This window comes from Pelodiscus sinensis, chromosome 3 (assembly GCF_052426305.1).
Source record: "Pelodiscus sinensis isolate ZL-2025 chromosome 3, ASM5242630v1, whole genome shotgun sequence".
Taxonomy (NCBI): domain Eukaryota; kingdom Metazoa; phylum Chordata; order Testudines; family Trionychidae; genus Pelodiscus; species Pelodiscus sinensis.
In genome coordinates, this window is record NC_143054.1 from 195445601 (window position 1) to 195463429 (window position 17829).

The window sequence follows — 17829 nt, forward strand, 5'->3', positions numbered from 1 at the left end:
AAACCAGGATTTCCACACGAATTGTGTGTTCCTCATTTTCTGGATTGTTAATCTGACCAATTTAATCCCTAATGAAATTCCATTGTCTTTGGCATCACAACAATTATTAATCGGGCCCATAATCTGGCAATTCAAAGTACTGCTTTCAGCCCAACCTTCAATCCCCCCCCCCCCCCACTTAACACACCATGTTCTGAGACATTAAGACTATTTCAGTCATGCAAAATACTAAAGGTGTGCAGTGGTTCTGTGTTTTACTACTGGTTTCAGAAACAAAACTCTAGATGTCCTGACTTCGTTGCATTTAAAATCTCAACAATAGGCAGCTTTTTTGAATCATAAAAGAATGGTATGTTTAGAATCTACAATTCTAATGAAAGCCATTAGAGATCGAAATGCTGAAAACTCTCAGAAGGCCAATAAAACGAAATCCCCTGCAAAAGATTATTGCTTTTAATCTAGGGTTGTGCAGTCAGACCTCTGAATTATAAAATGGAGCCCATAAGTCACAGCTCATTATTGTTTATTATGCATATGGACTAAGAAGTTTCCCATCACTTTGAGAAATAAATTTGAAGTTCATTTTATAGTATACAAAAAAATTATAATTAGGCGTTAAAACCAAATATCACAGTATCAAGTCAAATGAAATGGCAAAAGCTGGAAAACTGCATAGAACAACTATGTTCTAGTTGGCTTATAAATTTCTACAGCAAATGTTTTAACATTTTGTATTGATTAAGAGAGTTAAAATATTTTACAATCAAATATGTACAAATAAATTAGATGCGGCACAGATTATTGTTTATGTGGCTTTTTCTAAACATAATATCTCTATAATAAAGATGATGTAAAAGAACACACGTGTATATGTATATACAGATACATACAGAAACATATCTACTTAATTAAATGGGTATTTTACTGTGTGATATAGTCAAGATAAAAAAAACAAAAAAACACAACTCTGTACACAACCTAATTGGCATAAATAGTTTACCATAACAAGATAAAAGACTGCAATGTAACATCGCCTATCAGTTATAAAAAGGTAAGAGTATCTCACAGAGTAAAACTGAAGCCGTTATATTGAACACAGATTTGAAAGGTTTTAGTTCATAGTCTGTTGAGAGATTTTATAATTTTCTGGCTAGAGCAATAAGAGTTATAAGTATATAAGGGAATGATCAGTGTCCCGCATGTTAGCACTAGATGGTCTCTGTTCTGCTTTTTTCACACCAATGTTGTCTGGTTTATAAAGTTTACCTTGGTCAACTGACCAAATTTCAGGTACTGAGTCCTCACCCATGCAGACATCTGATAAAGTTTCTATTTTGGACCAATTATGGTCTTTTTTCGTAGTAAGATCGATCAAGAAACTTCTCCAGTGAGCATTCCGGTCATGGATCTAGGTGGGAGGAAAAATAGATTATAGAGTGAAGAAAAGTTTCCGAACAATGATTTAAAACAACGTAAGATTTTATTTTTATTATTCAAGTTCAGTGGGATGGGCCACGGGATTAGCTGAGCTCTGAGATGTGAGAATAATTCTACTCTTCCAGGTCCATTATCAGGATGCAGTGTTGACAGAAACACAACTCAGAGCAAACAGGTGAATGCTAGACTTGAACCAGGGAAACTGGGAAAGCCATGAGCTTCCTCCTCCAAAGAGACACTCCAAGGACCAGAATGGTGTCCGAGGCTATGTCTAGACTGCAGGCTTCTTTCGGTAGAAGCTTTTCCGGAAGATAACTGCTGAAAAAACTTATTTCGAAAGAGAGCGTCCACACTGCCCAACCGCATCAAAAAAGCAATCTGCTTTTTTGAAAGATAGCGTCCAAACTGAATGGACGCTATCTCGTATTTAAGCTGTGATTACTATGGACAGAGTGTCCACCAGGGCACCTGTGCGTTTTCCTCTTTCCTCTTCTTCCGAAACAGCTCCCTCTTCACACACACCTTTTTCCGAAAGAGCTCTTTTGGAAAAAAGGCTTCTTCCTCGTAGAAAGAGGTTTACCAATGTCAGAAAAAGCCCTCTGTTCTTTCAGCGTTTTTTCCTCGAAAGAACGTGACTGCAGTGTGGATGAAAATGAAGTTTTTCCGAAAAAACTCTGCAGTGTATACATACCCCTAGGCTATGTTTACGCTCGCGGCTTCTTGCGCAAGTATGGCAGTTCTTGCGCAAGAATCCGCAGAACATCCACATGGCCCGCCTGCTCTTGCGCAAGGAAATTTACAGTACGGCGTGGTAAGAGAGGGCTTCTTGCGCAAGAGCTATGCTCTTTTTTAACAGGTGTAAGCCCTCTTGCACAGGAGCTCTTGCACAAGAGGGCAGTGTGGACGCTCGGCCGGGGTTTCTTGCGCAAGAAAGCCCTATGGCTAAAACAACCATCAGAGCTTTCTTGCACAAGAGAGCATCCACACTGCCATGGGTTCTCTTGCGCAAAAGTACAGTTAGCACATGGCAGTGTGGACGTTTTCTTGTGCAAGAGTTCTTGCACAAGAACCCTTGCGCAAGATGTTCTTGTGCAAGAAGCTGCTAGTGTAGACATAGCCCTAGTGATTTTGCTTGCAGTCCAATGTATCGCTTTGAGCTGCATGTCCTATTAAAACTCAGAGAATGCGTCTGAAGTTTCCAGAAATAGTAAGATACGGTGTCCTAGATCTACAGTACAAGGACTAAGCCACTTTCCACAGCATTTGCTACCAAAGACCTGCAATCCAACCCAAACCCAACGGACCCTGATTACAAGTGTTCAAGGGCAGACAGGGTAGAAAAACACCTGGATCGTCTCTGGCTGGGGTCAGCTCTCCTCCTTCCTGTGCCAGCCACATTCCTCGCTCCTGCAAGTCACTACTACCTTGCTACGCTGCATGTGCTACAGTCACAGAGGAAGTGTGCCAAAGAGTGGCAGTGACTCTCAATCCACAGTGCACACAGCACAGTGTGGGGTGGCAGCCAGCAGACAACACAGTTTCCAACACATGCAGTTACCCAGATACCAGCTGCACAGGCAGGAGGCGGTGGTGGTACTGACTCATTTGCAGACCAGATAAGGATTGGGTTGATTGGGTTTGGGTTTGGGTCTGGTTCAGGTCCAGCTACAAATAAGGCCTAAGGAGGCCTCTAATTGTGGTTTTAAAAACAAGACTCCGGCTATAGCAGCATCCTCTTTACATTAGCTAGGCTCTTGTCTTTCCTCATACTTCATTTCCTATAGGATCAGATGTTGCTGTTTAAAAATAACTGGGTTCAAAGTGACCGGTTTGGCTGTCAGACCTGGGAATTGATACCTTATTTGGGGGTTAGATTTCTCTTCCTGAATCTAACAGCTCAGAAATCCTTTTTTTTTTTTTTTTTTTTCAGATTGTAAGCTCTTTGGGGCAGAGACCTTGTTTGTTTCATATTTACCTTAACAGGGCTCTGGTCTGTGAGCGGGGAAGCTAGGTGTTACAATAGTATAAACAGTAAATAACAGGGTTGTCAACTAATCAAAGTTAACTCAACCGGCAAAGCATGTCTGGAACGGAGGCCGAAGCATGAAGGGGCATATGAATATTTAGCACATCTGGTACATAAATACTTGCAACACTGCCATGTGAACGCCTGTTCTCACTTTCAGGTGACATTGTAAATAAGACGTGGGCAGCATTATCTCCCGTAAATGTAAACAAACTCATTTGTCTCAGTGACTGGCTGAACAAGAAGTAGGACTAAGTGGACTTATAGATTTTAAAGCTTTACATTATATTGTTTTTGAGTGCAGTTACGTACCAAAATGTTTTTCTGCATTTGTAAGTTGCATTTTAATGATAAAGAGATTGCACTACAGAACCTGGATGAGGTGAATTGAAAAATACTATTTCTTTTATCTTTTTTACAGTGCAAATATTTATAATAAAATATAAAGTGAGCACTGTACACTTTCCATTCCAGGTTGTATAACTGAAATCAATATACAGTATTTGAAAATACAGAACATCCAAAAATATTTATAATACATTTAAATTGGTATTATTAAGAAGTGTGATTAAAACTGCATTTAATTGTGACTTTTTTAAAAATCTCAATTAATTACAATTTTTAATAATCATTTGGCACCCTAATAAACAGTATAAAAAGCATGATATAATTATAAATCAGCATTTTTGTTCTTTCCCTTGTCCTAACAGGTTTTATTTTTCATTAGGAATCAAAAACTGAAGGATAAATTCTAATCCCCAGTAAATTAAAAAAAAAAAAATCACCTCTTCACCTCAATTAAACTTCGGTATCAGGTTTACCGTTATAAAGGCTGCAAGGCAGCAACGTACCAAGACGTGTCTCCGTAAGGTGGACATGTCTGTGAAGGTTCTCTCACAAGCCCGGCACTTGTATGGTTTTTCACCGGTGTGAATACGCTGGTGACGCCTGAGAGCTCCTTGCTGAGTAAATGTTTTTCCACACTGTTCGCAGAAATATGGGCGAGTCTCTGCAAACAAACAAACAACCCCCACAACCATAACCACATCAGTCAGCCCTTTTGAGCCTGATCCTGCAGATGCATTGGCACATGCTTAACTTGATTTATGTGAGCAGATTAAAGCATATGAACAGCAGCCCTGGCTCCCACAAGCTAGTGATGAATATTTCTAGCCCTCCTTGTTATAAAAAATAGCTTGAAAGTGTGACCCAAGTACAATCTATCCTACAGGCCAGAGTCTGCCTCAGTCTGCACAGGGAGGTAGCTACCTGGCCCTACAGTACATGCCAGAACAGATCAGGCCCTTCTTTGGGGAAAGGGATTTGCCACCAATGTTCCTTCTAATTTTTTCCCATCCATGTGTAGAATAAATATTGTTGTGTGCACCAAGATATGTGCAGATGTGCACCACCAATAGAAATTCATGCTGCCAGCTGTGGGCACTCTGCTAATCAGCTGGGTGGCATTTGAATCTCATCTGGGTGGATGCCCAAGCGCTCAGTTTACAGAGAACATTAGGTGCCACCTTGCCACTGCACCAGCCAGGAATCTACCCTTTGATGGTGTGATGATCACAGAGGATGGGCATTTGAGGGAGAGAGGGGCGTGTCCTGGATTGCTTTAGTCAGGTTATGCAAATAAGTAAAGTTAAGAATATGCGTAAGTGTTTGCATGTGGCTCACCACATCTAACGACCAAATGATCAATGATCTAATGATCAAAGAGGCAATGCAAGGTATGTTTATTAATGTTTAAATACTGTAGGAATAGTTTTATCTCTTACAAAAAAAAAATAAGAGGAAATATAAACTCTAGCTCTGAATCACTCCCAGCTCAATCTACTGGTAGAGGAGTAGATATGGATGAAAGTTTTGATCTGAAATTGCTTGCAAAAGGGGAATTCAGTGTTCTCTTTGGTGAGCTCTACTACCAAAACCAACATCTCCTTGCTTTGTTACCTGCATGGACATTACTGTGTTGGGCTAACGAGGCCCTCAGTCCAAACGTTTTCCCACAAACATCGCATTTATAGGGCTTAGCTCCCATGTGGCATCGCTTATGGCACTTCAAGTATTCATTGGTGGCAAAATGTTTTCCACACACATCACATTTAAAGAGACGCTCTCCTGTAAAAAAACCAAAGACATTCTGAACTCTCTTACTAGTTACCTCCTCCTGGCCAACTTTATTTTTTTTCCCCATACTTGCCCTCTTGCTCCCTTTGACATAGTCAATCATTCCCTTCTTCGGGACTGTCTTCAATCTTTTGATTTCCATGAATCAAAAGTGGCTCGCAGCTGGTTTCCCCTCCATCATGCTTTGTTAGCATCCCTCAGGGCTGAGTCCTTTTTTCCCTCCTCATCCTTTCTCTATGTGACCTCATTAAGAATGACCATTCTGGGTCAGACCAATGGTCCATATAGCCCAGTATCCTGTCCTGACAGCAGCCAATGCCAGGTGTTTCAGAGGGAATGAACAGAACAGAGAATCATCAAATGGTCCATGTCAGGTTCAGGCAAAGAGAGGCTAGGGACACTGCAAGCATGGTGTGGCATCCCTGCCCACCCTAACAGCTAGTGATGTACCTAGGTTCCATCAACCTATTTAGCTCTTTTTTGAACTTCGTTATTGTTTTGGCTTGCACAGCCTCGCCTGGCAAAGAATTCCACAGGTGGACTGGGCTTCCCTGTGTTTGCTTTAAACCTGCTGCCTTTTAATTTCATTGGTTGGCTGCTAGTTCTCCTCTTCTGTGAAGGAGGACGCAACACTTCCTTATTCGCTTCCTCCACATCACCAACGATCTACACACCTTTCATAGCTCTCCTCAGTAGCTCTTTTTCAAGATGAAAAGTCCCAGTCTTTTTTTAAGCTCTCCTTATAGGGAAATGGTTCCAACCCCCTAATCATTTTTGTGGCTTGTCTTTGTAGCTTTTCCAATTCCAATATATCCTTTTTGAGACTGGGTGACCAGATCTGCATGAATACTTATTAGCCAGGATGGGTAGGGATGGTGTTCCTAGCCTCTATTTGTCAAAGGCTGGGAATGGGTGACAAGGGAGGGGTCACCTGATGACTCCCAGTTCTGTTCATTCCCTCTGGCATTGGCCACTGTTGGAAGACAGGACACTGGGTTAGATGGACCTTTGGTCTTACCCAGTGTGGCCCTTATGCTCTTAAGTACAGACAGTCCCCGGGTTACATGGATCCGACTTACATCGAATCCCTACTTACAAACGGGGTGAGGCAACCCCGCACTAGCTGCTTCCCCCCAGCAGACCAGGGAGACGTGAAGCTAGCGCTCCCCCCAGCAGACCAGGGAGACGCGGAGCGGCTTTTCTCAGCAGACACCTCAGCTTGAGAATAAAGGACTGAGGGAAGTGAGGTGTGGGAGAATAAAACTGAGCTCTGGAGAAATGTTTGGCTAGAGTTTCCCCTACAATATGTACCAGTTCCGACTTACATACAAATTCAACTTAAGAACAAACCTACAGTCCCTATCTTGTACGTAACCCGGGGACTGCCTGTATTCAAGCTGCAGGCATTCCACCGATTTATAGAGAGGCATGATGGTATTTTCGGTCTGGTTATTTATCCCTTTCTTAACAGGTCCTACCATTGTCAGTTTTTCTGATGGCCACAGAACACTAAGCAGACTTTTACAGAGAACTATCCACAATACCTCCATGGTCTCTTTCTAGAGTGGTAACAGCTAAGTTAGACTCCATCATGTTGCATGGATAGTTGGCATTGTGTTTTCTAGTGTGCATTACTTTGCATGTAACAACATTTAATTTCATTTGCCAATTTGCTGCCCAGTCACCCAGTTTTGTGAGATCCCTTTGCAACTCTTTCCAGTCTTCTTTGGATGAAACTATTCACTCACTGACCTCAGCTGCCATTTCTATGCTGATGACTCCCAACTCCGCCCCTCTATCCCGATCTCCTTCTTCAGTTTTGCATCTCCTCAGCCTTCCTAATGTCTCCCTACTCAAGTGCCCACATGCTACATCACCTGATACCTCCCAAGAGCTAAAAATACACTATGCACTTCCCTATCCCCTGCTGCCGAGGTTAGGAACACGGATGACTTTTTTTCTACCTGGATGTCCTGCAGATGACATGCATTCAACATGACCAAATAGCGGTAAGAATTAGGGATGTGAATGGGTAACCGGTTACCCAGTAAGAAACATCCTCATTGGGTGAAGCACACTGGGTAATGATTAACCTATACCCAGGACCAATCTGCTGCAAGCGGAGGGCTGCTCCAGCCCCGCATGGAGCCGGGAGCCCCACATGGGGCCGGCAGCAGCCCCACATGGGGCCAGTGGTGGCAGCAGCAACCCCATGCAGGGCTGATGGGGTTGGGGGAGGTGGCAGCAAGAGCTGAGGGGGACAGCAGCATCCCTGGGGGCTGCTCCAGCTGGGCTGGAGTAGTTCTCCCCACATCTCACTTAATTGGTTAACCTATGGTTTAACAGGACTTTACATCCCTAGTGAGAATGATACAGGGAGGGGAATAGTCCTTCGTGAATCTGGCCCAGAGAGTTTAATTCCTACCTGTATGTGTCCTCTTGTGACCATTTAGTTTGCCTTTGTCAGCAAAGCACGCCCCGCAGTCCTCACAGATGTATGGCTTTTCGCCCGTATGCGACCTACAGGCAAGGAAGCACAGAGAGAGATTGAGAAAACACAGCTAGACAGGCTGCGCTTAATTTGTAAGGAAAGAGGTGCTGGGGTTCAAGCCTTTTTTTTTTAAACTTTCATAAACAAGCACACGAGGGCGATGAACTGACAAGTCTGGAGATGAGCTAGGGGATTTTCCAGTAGCCATTCCCCCGCAATGTTCATTTCTTGTGCTGTGGATATTACAGTCCTGGAGAGTTTGCCTAGATTTCCTATATGGGAGTTGGCATAAAATCCTAAGGAAATTGAAGGTCCGCATGCATCTCCCACCAAAGATGCATTGGGATTCCAAGGTGCCCTGCTGCAATGAAAGACCCTACCTGATGCTTGGGATTTTGCATGCTCAGAGTGTGTGTTTTGGGAGTGGCCCTAGAGAACTGTGGGCAGCAACAGTCATATGCCTCAGGAGGAGTAAGTCAGTGTAGCTTCGTTAATCTGAAGGAGCCCAGCTGATTCCCGCCAGTGGAGGATTATTCCCTTACAACGCCTTAAAGGGGAGCAGGCAAGATTTTCCTCTGGCTGTTCCTTTCTTTTCCTTCCTTCGTGCTCCAACAGCAGCATCAGGCCTAAACGCTGCTGCCAAAAGAATTGACAGCCTGTTCAAACGAGGAATATAAAATTCTCTTTAATCAGTTAACCAGTTAAATAGTAAACTTAACCAGTTAACTGATTAAAGGGGGCCGGGGGGGTTCTGCAGCCCCACGACTTCTGGCCCAGAGCGGGACGACTGGGCACAGGCTGCGCCACCTGTTAAGGGTGATGCTTTCTGGGTAACTGGTTACACATTAATATCCCTTGTTCAAACAACCATACTATTGCTCTATACTGGTCGCCTGATGATGTGTCAAAGTGATGAATATCCTACTCCTTGGAGACTCTCCCAAGACCAATCATCTCCTTGTGTGAATATATATATGCTATTGCTACAATCCAGCCAGGAACCAATAAAGCCATGGGTTATTTCAAATAGAAGGGCAGCTTGCTTCACTTAGCAGGTGAAGAAAGCTCAAGGAGAGAGAATCCCAGTGAGTGCAGAGACAGCAGATGACCTGAGAAAGATCTTAGGCCTTGTCTACACTTACTAGAAGATTGGCACTGTGGGGATCGATCCCCTAGCAGTCGACTTAGCAGGTCTAGTAAAGACATGCTAAATCAATTGCTGATCACATTATCAACTCTGGTACTCCACCAATTCGAGACGCATATGGGGAGTTGATTGGAGAGTTTTCTCCTGTTGACCCCCCATACCGATCTAAGGTATGTCGACTCCAGCTACGCTATTCACGTCGCTGGAGTTGTGTACCTGTTTGACATTGCCCCCTAGTGTAGAATTAGCTTCGTGTGGCTCGTAAGCTTTGTCTCACCCAAAAAGAAGTTGGTCCAGTAAAATATTACCTCACCCACCTTGGTTCTCTAATATCCTGGGGCCAACAAGCTACAACTATGCTGCATATAACATGTGGTTCCTAGACATTTACACAAATATATTACTTAAGTTTATCGAGATTTTTTTTTTTTTGGTCCCAAAGACAAGGACACATACAATCACCCACTGAAATGTAGCAAGTACTGATGACCTCACTTTATAACTGTGACAAACATACTGGGCCAGACACTCCATGGAAGAAAGACTTGGTTCTATTGGTGATTTCAATTTAAATATTGGCTTTTCAACAATTCTGCTTTCATTTTAGTTACCAGGCAGAGCTACCATTCTCAACTTCACGTAAATCACACAAACAGATTTGCACCAGCTGAGGGTCTGAATCTTGATCTTTAACTCACGAGGATGTTCCTATTTTTAAAGAGTGTGGTCATGAAGGGATAACCTTGCAAGACGTGTTTTAGAATATACCCTTAGAATCTGATTTTAAACGAGCTAAAAAAAGGACATTCTGAGCCAAACGTCCCACATCTGGAACTTTCTGTGCTGTGCTTCCCCATTTCAGGTCATGTTATACAATATGCAAGACTACAAACGATTTTGAGACATCAGTCAAAAGGCTGCACGCTGAACAAGAGGGGGCATGCAAACAAACCCTAAACTTCCTTGATTTGTTGGTATAATGCTGACTTTCAGGGCAGGAACTAATATAAGTGTAAATCAGCAGAGCTCTACTGGAGATTTTATTTAGATAGAAAGATAGATACTGGAGATATATAGAGAGAGCACTTAATTTTAAAGTATCCAAGCACTTCCACAATCTTGTTAATGTATTTCTCCCAACACTACTTCTGTGAAGAAGGGCAGTGCTACTGTCCCCATTTTACAGATGGGGAACTGAGGCACAGAGAAACGAAATGACATGTGAAAAGTCTGTAGCAGAAAAAGGGACTGAACCCGAGTCTCCTAAATCTGAGACTAGTGCCCTAACTACTGAGCAATCCTTCCTCTCATGACATTTTTTACATTAGTTGAGCTTCTGGCTCAATATTTTAGAGGTATATGCTTGCTTATGAAGGAATGGTACTGCTATGATTTAATTCTTTCCCAAGGGTGAGTTGATGACCCTGGAATAAACAACTTTACATAAAATAAAAGAATAAAACACTTCATTAGTTATTGATATTACAGGCCAAAATAAAGCCCAGTCTTCCGCTGTTACACGCGTACTGCAGAAAGATGACTGGGAGATAGGGAGTCATACAAGAAAAGGTCTTCTGGGGCAAAGTGTATGCAGGGTTCAGTAACGGGAGAAGCGGTACCTGACCTGGTGTGGATCTTAAGCTGTGATGGCTGTGCAAATTTCGAATGACAAACGCTACATTCGTAGGGCTTTTCCCCTGTGTGCGTCCGCATGTGAAACACCAGGGCAGTTCGCGAGCTCAAGATCTTCCCACAGACTGAACACAGCGGGCGCTTCACTCTCCCTTCATGTTTCCGAATGTAATGTGTCCTTACGTCTCTCTTTCTTTTAAATGTAGCATTGCAGAGGGTGCAGGCAAACTGCCTTTCTTCCGTATGCACACATGCTCTGTGCTCTTTCCAGCTGTTGTAGCTAGCGAACGACTTGCTGCAGATATCACATCGATAGACTTTCCCAGGCAAGGACTGGTGGACATCTTTGCAGTGATCCACATATTTTTTCCGGGACACAAACTGCTCATCACATTTATCGCATGTAATAACATAGGCAGACTTCTTAGTGACTCTGGTTTTATTTACCTTCTTTATTTTAAAGTCTTCATCCGATTCATTTTCTTCAGCGTCTTTATCATTAGACGAGTCATCGTCATCATCTGTACAAACATTCTCGTTATCTTTACCATCATCTACTTCAGAATAAACCACATTGTAATCTCCCTCCCCTTCTCCTTTCACATTTGTTTCTTCTTCATCCTCATCACCTTCATTTTCGTCTTCTTTGTTAGCTTCAGTTTCATCATATGGTGGCTTCCTTTCTTCTCTTGCATTGCTGCAATCCACTTGTGCATCTGATGAACTCCCTGGTTCTTCTTCATTGTCCATGGTTTTTTTGCGCTTAGCACCTTTTTGCAATCCATCTGAGGCCGCATCCCATGTTTCTTTGCTAATATCTGATTCACAAAAGGTTACATCTGCTCTCTCAGCAGGTGGAACTACCATCCAGTAGACTGGCAAAAGCTTCCTGTCTTGCCCAGATTCATGTATTTTTCTGTTAAAAACAAAACACGATAGGAGAGATAAACACCTGGTTTTATAAGCATGCACACAGAAGCAATAGGGTTTCTCATTCATTTTAGTGATGCCTTTCACAAACTGGGAGAAAAAACTGGAGAGCCAGAGCAAGGACACATTGCAGAAAGGTAAAGCTACATAATTAATGATAACTAAAATGTCTTGTGCAAGTAATTCTGTAGAAGCATTATGTAAACTGATACGTATTCTTGGTTTCACAGCTAGCAATGGAGACTACAGCGAGGCACTAGCAGAAGTTTCAACTCTAAAGTGAACTTGTGTGTTACCTGACTAATATCATGAAAGAGTGTAAATGCAGTCTAATAAATGGGTTCTTGCAAATACAATTTGAGATCATCTTGCTTTGCTTGTAATTAAACTCAAATCAATACATACTAAATGGCATACTTTTAAAATACCTACTGCATTTCACCCTGGTACCGCTTTAAAGAAATACATTATATTTACCACATTTGACCATGGAACACTTTATTGTGTGTCTCAAACCACAAAACCAATGTTTCACTTTAATTGTATATGCGATTTCCCCACAATGCAAGGGTATTATTTGGCTCTAAAATACATGGAAGAAATTCCCAATGTTGGGAAGGTGGATAAGAAAGCAGAACGGAGAATCATCACTTTAGCATAAACTTGAGTTCCTTGTTACAATGCGCTGCACATGGATGAAATATTTGCAACACAGGTGTCAACAATGTATTGTTCTTGCAAAAAACAGCAAACGTCATTCTGGGATGTAAGTAAGCAGGACATGAAAAGTCAGCCTGTCCAGACTACCACACCCCTTTCAGGCGTCTGCTCTGTCAATACCCCAAGTTTCACCTTACCTACAGCTTTTAGCCCCAAGCGCCAAAAAGTCTACTATAGGTATAGGCCCTGGCTATCCCATTAAAACATACTGCTACATAGTTTGAGAACTGCTGTTATAGTATATGGAACAGCGTAAAGAAGTCATTAGTTTGCACCGATTTTACTATGTGCTTTTCAGGGAGCCTGTTCTAAAATGAGGCAAATATGTAGAAGAGCTGTTGTATCCTCTGGAAGTTGTTTGCGTACCTCCAGGAGTATGCTTAAACCTGTTTGAGAACCACTGTCCCATTCTACTGGGCACTGATAAGACTTCAATTAGAGCACTGTTTCCAGCTCTAGGCACTGCACTTTGGGAAAGATTTCAAAATGATAGAAAAAAAGAGATTTGTGATCACCACGTTAGCCAGGTCTTTATGAAAGGATCATTTTCTTGTTCATTTGTAATGCTTTACAGTTCTCCCTGGCTCATATTTGAAACAGGGATGTTAAAATGTGTTTATTTTGGTAGACGTGTAGAAAATTTCAGCAGGTACACGTTTACACCCAAGGAGAGGAGGGGGCTGATACAGAGGCAGCAGTGTGTGGAGGTGGGTCGGGGGGAGGAGGGGACAGGGGTGTGTGTAACCGTGAATGTTATCCAATGAGTCCAGGCTCATCGGTTAACCGTTTACACATATACACCATCACATCCCTAATTTGAAACCCAAAGGCTGAGACATTCAAAGGAGATTTAGCTGCACAACTCTCATTAATTTCAATGGGAAGCGTGCATGTTAATCCCCTGTATGGTATTGAAAATGTCAGTCCAATGCTGTTGCAAACTGATACTATCCTGACCCCAGAGTCCACTGTACTCACTAGCACAAAGCATACGAGCTCTGAAGCGATCAGGACCGTGAAAATATTCCTCTCCTAGTGCCCAGACACACACACACACACACACACAGGAAATGCTGTACCTTACATGGGTATTGTAAGCAGATCTCTGAGCAAAGCTGGCGGGGCAACGTTCACATCTATAGGGCTTCTCTCCAGTGTGGGTTCGAATGTGAACTCTCAGGCCGCATTTGGAGCTGATCACCTTGTGGCAGTACGGACACGCCTGGGGGTTCCTCTTCTTTTCATGCACTCGTCGGATGTGGTCATTAATATCCTTCCGGCGCTTGAACTTCTTCTCACAGAACACGCACGGAAAGCGCCGTTGGTCGTTGTGAACCGTCAGGCGGTGCTGCCGGAGGTTCTGGCGGTTCGAGAAGAGCTGGTCACACAGATTGCAGCTATACTTGAGGACGATACGGATGTCGTGTTCCAGCGCCATGTGCGACTGGTAGTGTTTGACGAAATGGAAGGGCTGGTTGCACTTCTCACAGGTGTACAATTGGGGCAGGACTTTTGATACATTGCGAGGGGATTTCCTGCCTTCAGTTTTACTGGGTAGCTCAGAAATTAAACTGTTTTCATCCTCCTCCAGGCTGGGAAGCATGTTTTTAATCACTATGCAGGTTTGCTTTGAGTCTGACCGATTTAGGACACAATGGCTTGTCTTGTTTTCCTCTGGGCTGACTGTATCCATGTCAGTCATTTCACCGGTCTCTATTTTGTTACCTTTGTCTGATTTTGCCATCTCAGCTTTCGACTCCAGAAATTCTGTCCTATCTTTATTGCAATTTGCAGGCTGACCATCAACATTCTCGTAGCTGGGTGGCAATTTTCTGCATTTCTGGCTGTCCCAAAATTTCCTTTTCATGGATGTTAGCGAAATTTGGGCAGAATCATTCACTTCATTGTCTCCTGCTTGCTGGACATGAGCCCACTGGGACCCACCATTTTCATGTATCTGACCTTTCAAATGGACACTCAAATCTAACCCTTTTCCACCCTCTGCCTTCATTTCTTCACAAATGTCCAACAAATCTTTGCACTCAAGTCTCTCAGCTACCTCCTTCATCCGATGCAACTTTTCTGCATCAATCTCTACTTCTGCAGTGTAGATGAATTCTAGAAAGGAAGTGAATTCTTCTGTGTATATGTCCTGTAGAGTTACAGTACAATTCTTAGCGTCCAACATCTCATCGTGAAGAAAAAGCCCCTTAAAATAATTGCTGGAAGCAGCCAAGACAGCCTTGTGAACCAGAAACTCCTCCTGGATCCCTAGATGCTCGGTATGGACAGTCACATCACAGAAGTGGCCAAACTGATAGAGTGAATGCAGTGCGCTCAGAAGATTTGACGCAGCGACTTTGGATTTCATCAGAATTTTCTTCTTCTCCATCCTGCCAGAGAAAAAGTAAAAGAGTTCATTACAGCAACGGGTCGTTAAACAGAAAGTCTAGTGGGTTTTTAATGAACACACCCAAACTTGTAGATTAAGGGTGTGAGTTTGTGAGGTTCTACAATGCTTATTGTCAATGGATATTTTCATAGAAATATATAGAATATGCAAGGAAAGAGATACAGATCTAGTTTAAAATTTTTGAAAAGTTGGCAGTATTTTGGAAAGTATCAAGCCCTTCTTATTGGTTTTCATTCAGCCCAAAGGGATTGAAATTTTTTGATGAAAAATTTTCAAACATTTTCACACCAAAAAATTGAATTTTTCCAATTCTTTCTAGACACATTCTCTAAATATTATGGCAGAAAGATAGAAGCGTAACACATGTATGGCTTTTCTACCTCTAGACACACAAAACACTAAGGCTATGTCTACCCTCGCGGCTTCTTGCGTGAGTAATATGCAAATGAGGCTAAGCGTGGAATATTGTTGAGCCTCATTTGCATACCTAACGAGCCACCATTTTTTTCAGAAGAGGCTTTTGCGCAAGAAGGAGCATCTAACACTGCCCCTTCTTGCGCAAGAAAAACCCTCTTGCGCAATGCCGTTACACCTATTACTTGAGAGCCTCTTCTGAAAAAAATGGTGGCTCGTTAGGTATGCAAATGAGGCTCAGCAATATTCTGGCCTTAACCTCTGTGACACTGACTATTCCAAGGTAAATTCACTGTATGCTCATTTGATGAAAAATGCATCTTTGTCTTACCACAGGGGTCTCCAAACTTTTCTGCCCGAGGGCCGCATTAACTATCAAACAGCAGTTCGGGGGCCGACTACACACTTGAGGTCCAAATAAAAAACAATCAAAACATGGATGTTGTTTTTAATTATTTATTTAATATTATTTTATTCAGTTATTATTTAATAACACATTGATACACTACACATGAACACCTGTATTAGTGTGAATGGTGAAATTGTTTCCTGGATGCCAAAATAGAGCCCAGCCCACTAGTGACCTCATGAGAGAGCTAGCCAATAGGATAAGAACACACTGGCCAATAGGGAGCAATTGTCCACGCCAAGTCCCAACCCCTCTTGCTGTGAGGGACGCGCAGAGCCCGGGCTCGGCCGTCGGTCCGCAGGGCGTGTGGCCGTCCGTTGGCGGCTCCGATCCCCCGCACCCCCGGCCGGGGAGTCTCGCTGCCCAGGGCAAGGGCTGCGCGGGTCCAGAGTCCCTCCTCCGTCCCGCTGGCTCCTCCGGCTTCCCTCTCCTGGCTGCCTGCCCAAAAGAAAATGAGTGCCGGCCGCCCCTGTCCTTCCGGCCCCTCCCCCTTTTGAGCCGGCACGCACGGGGCGTGACGCTCACCCTGGCGTCCCTGCCCCTTCTCCTCCTGGGTCCTGCCGCCTTCCTCGCCTGCGGCTGTGCGCCCTCGCTCCCCTCCCTGTGGGCTTTCCCCTGGGCTCCGCTGCGCTGCGCCGCTCGGCGCTTCTCCAGGGGAGGGGCTGTTAGTGCGGGGAGTTTCTTCCCCGTCACAGTCTCCACGGGCTGGATGAGAGGGCCTCGCGGGCTGCATCCGGCCCGCGGTCCGTAGTTTGGAGACCCCTGTCTTACCATATCTGACAGCGTACACTCAGTTTCCCTTCACCGCTTTTGTATATGACTGTATTCCCCATTGTGGCTCCAATTCACCAGAGCATTCCAGCGCATACTTCTATCTAGGGCCCTACCAAATTCAAATTCAATCTGAAGTTCCACAGTGTTGTAATTCAAGGGGTCTTGACCCCAAACAGGAATTGCATGGAGGAGGGGGTGTCACAAGGTTATTGTTGGGAAGTTTGTGGCACTACTACCCTTATGTCAGCGCTGTTGCTGGCGCAGGTGCTGCTTTCAGAGCCAGACAGCTGGAGAGCGGCTGCTGGACAGGAGGCCAGCTCTGAAGGGAGAGCCACTGCCATCAGCAGTGCAAAAGAAAGGAAGGCCTGATATGGTATTACCCCCCCCTTACTTCTCTGCTGTTACTGGTAGGGCACTGCCTTCAGAGATGAGCCCCTGGCCAACAGCTGCCACTCCACGGCCACCTTGTTCTGAACAGGGATGTCAGCGTGTAGATGACTCCACAATTAACTGATAAGCATCGGGTTATCGGTTAATCCTGTTGGCTACATGCATTCCCCTCCCCCTGCTGCCTCTGTATCAGAGGCAGCAGGGGCGGGGCAGAAGCCTGTGCCCTTGGGGAGCTGGCTTTTAAACTGGCTCCCGACAAGCACCATTCCACATATGCACCGCTCCCCCCCCACTGTGCTGCTGCCTCTGTATCAGAGGCAGCAGCAGGGGGGGGAGGGGAGAGCAGGCAGGAGCTCATACATGTGAGGAGCCAGCTTTTAAGCAGCTCTCCACGTGTGCCAGCTCCGCGGACCCTTCTGCCCCCACCTTGCTGTCTCCTACAGAGGTAGCAGGGGGAGGGGACAGGAAAGAGCCAGTGCTGAGGGGAGTCGGATTAAAAGCCAGTTCCCCCAACACCAGCTCTATGGTGCCAGCTGCCCTCCCACACACATTGCTACCTCTATTAGAGGCAGCAGTGCAGGGGCAGAGGCAGGGGAGGCTGCTGCAAAATTGGGGGCTCTTGTACATTTCAAAGGAAGAATGAGGAAGTGCCTATTGACCAGTCAATTAATTCCATCAACTGGTCAATTAACCACATTTTAACATCCTTAATCATGACCCCCCTTAAAATAATCTTGTGACTCCCCTGCAAGCAACTCCCTCTTGGGTCAAGACCTCCAATTTTGAGAAACGCTGGTCTCTCATGAAATCTGTATAGCATAGGATAAAAGCACACAAAAGACCAGATTTCATGTTCCATGACGCATTTTTCATGGCCGTGAATTTAGTAGGGCCCTACGTATATCCCACT

General features: G+C 44.2%; 1 protein-coding gene across 4 annotated transcripts in view; it reads right to left on the reverse strand.

The window, feature by feature from the left end:
* Positions 1-210: 210 nt before the first annotated feature.
* Positions 211-17829, reverse strand: part of LOC102451311 (uncharacterized) — a 103742-nt gene continuing 86123 nt past the window's right edge. For all 4 annotated transcript variants that reach the window (XM_089777555.1, XM_089777556.1, XM_075925733.2 and 1 more), the window contains 6 exons: positions 13599-14912; positions 10862-11785; positions 8025-8119; positions 5423-5590; positions 4315-4472; positions 211-1408 (listed from right to left, as the gene is read on the reverse strand). In XM_089777555.1, coding sequence (XP_089633681.1) covers positions 1166-1408; positions 4315-4472; positions 5423-5590; positions 8025-8119; positions 10862-11785; positions 13599-14911 — 2901 coding nt within the window. In that variant the 5' untranslated portion in view covers position 14912 and the 3' untranslated portion in view covers positions 211-1165. The remainder of the gene's footprint in view (positions 1409-4314; positions 4473-5422; positions 5591-8024; positions 8120-10861; positions 11786-13598; positions 14913-17829) is intronic.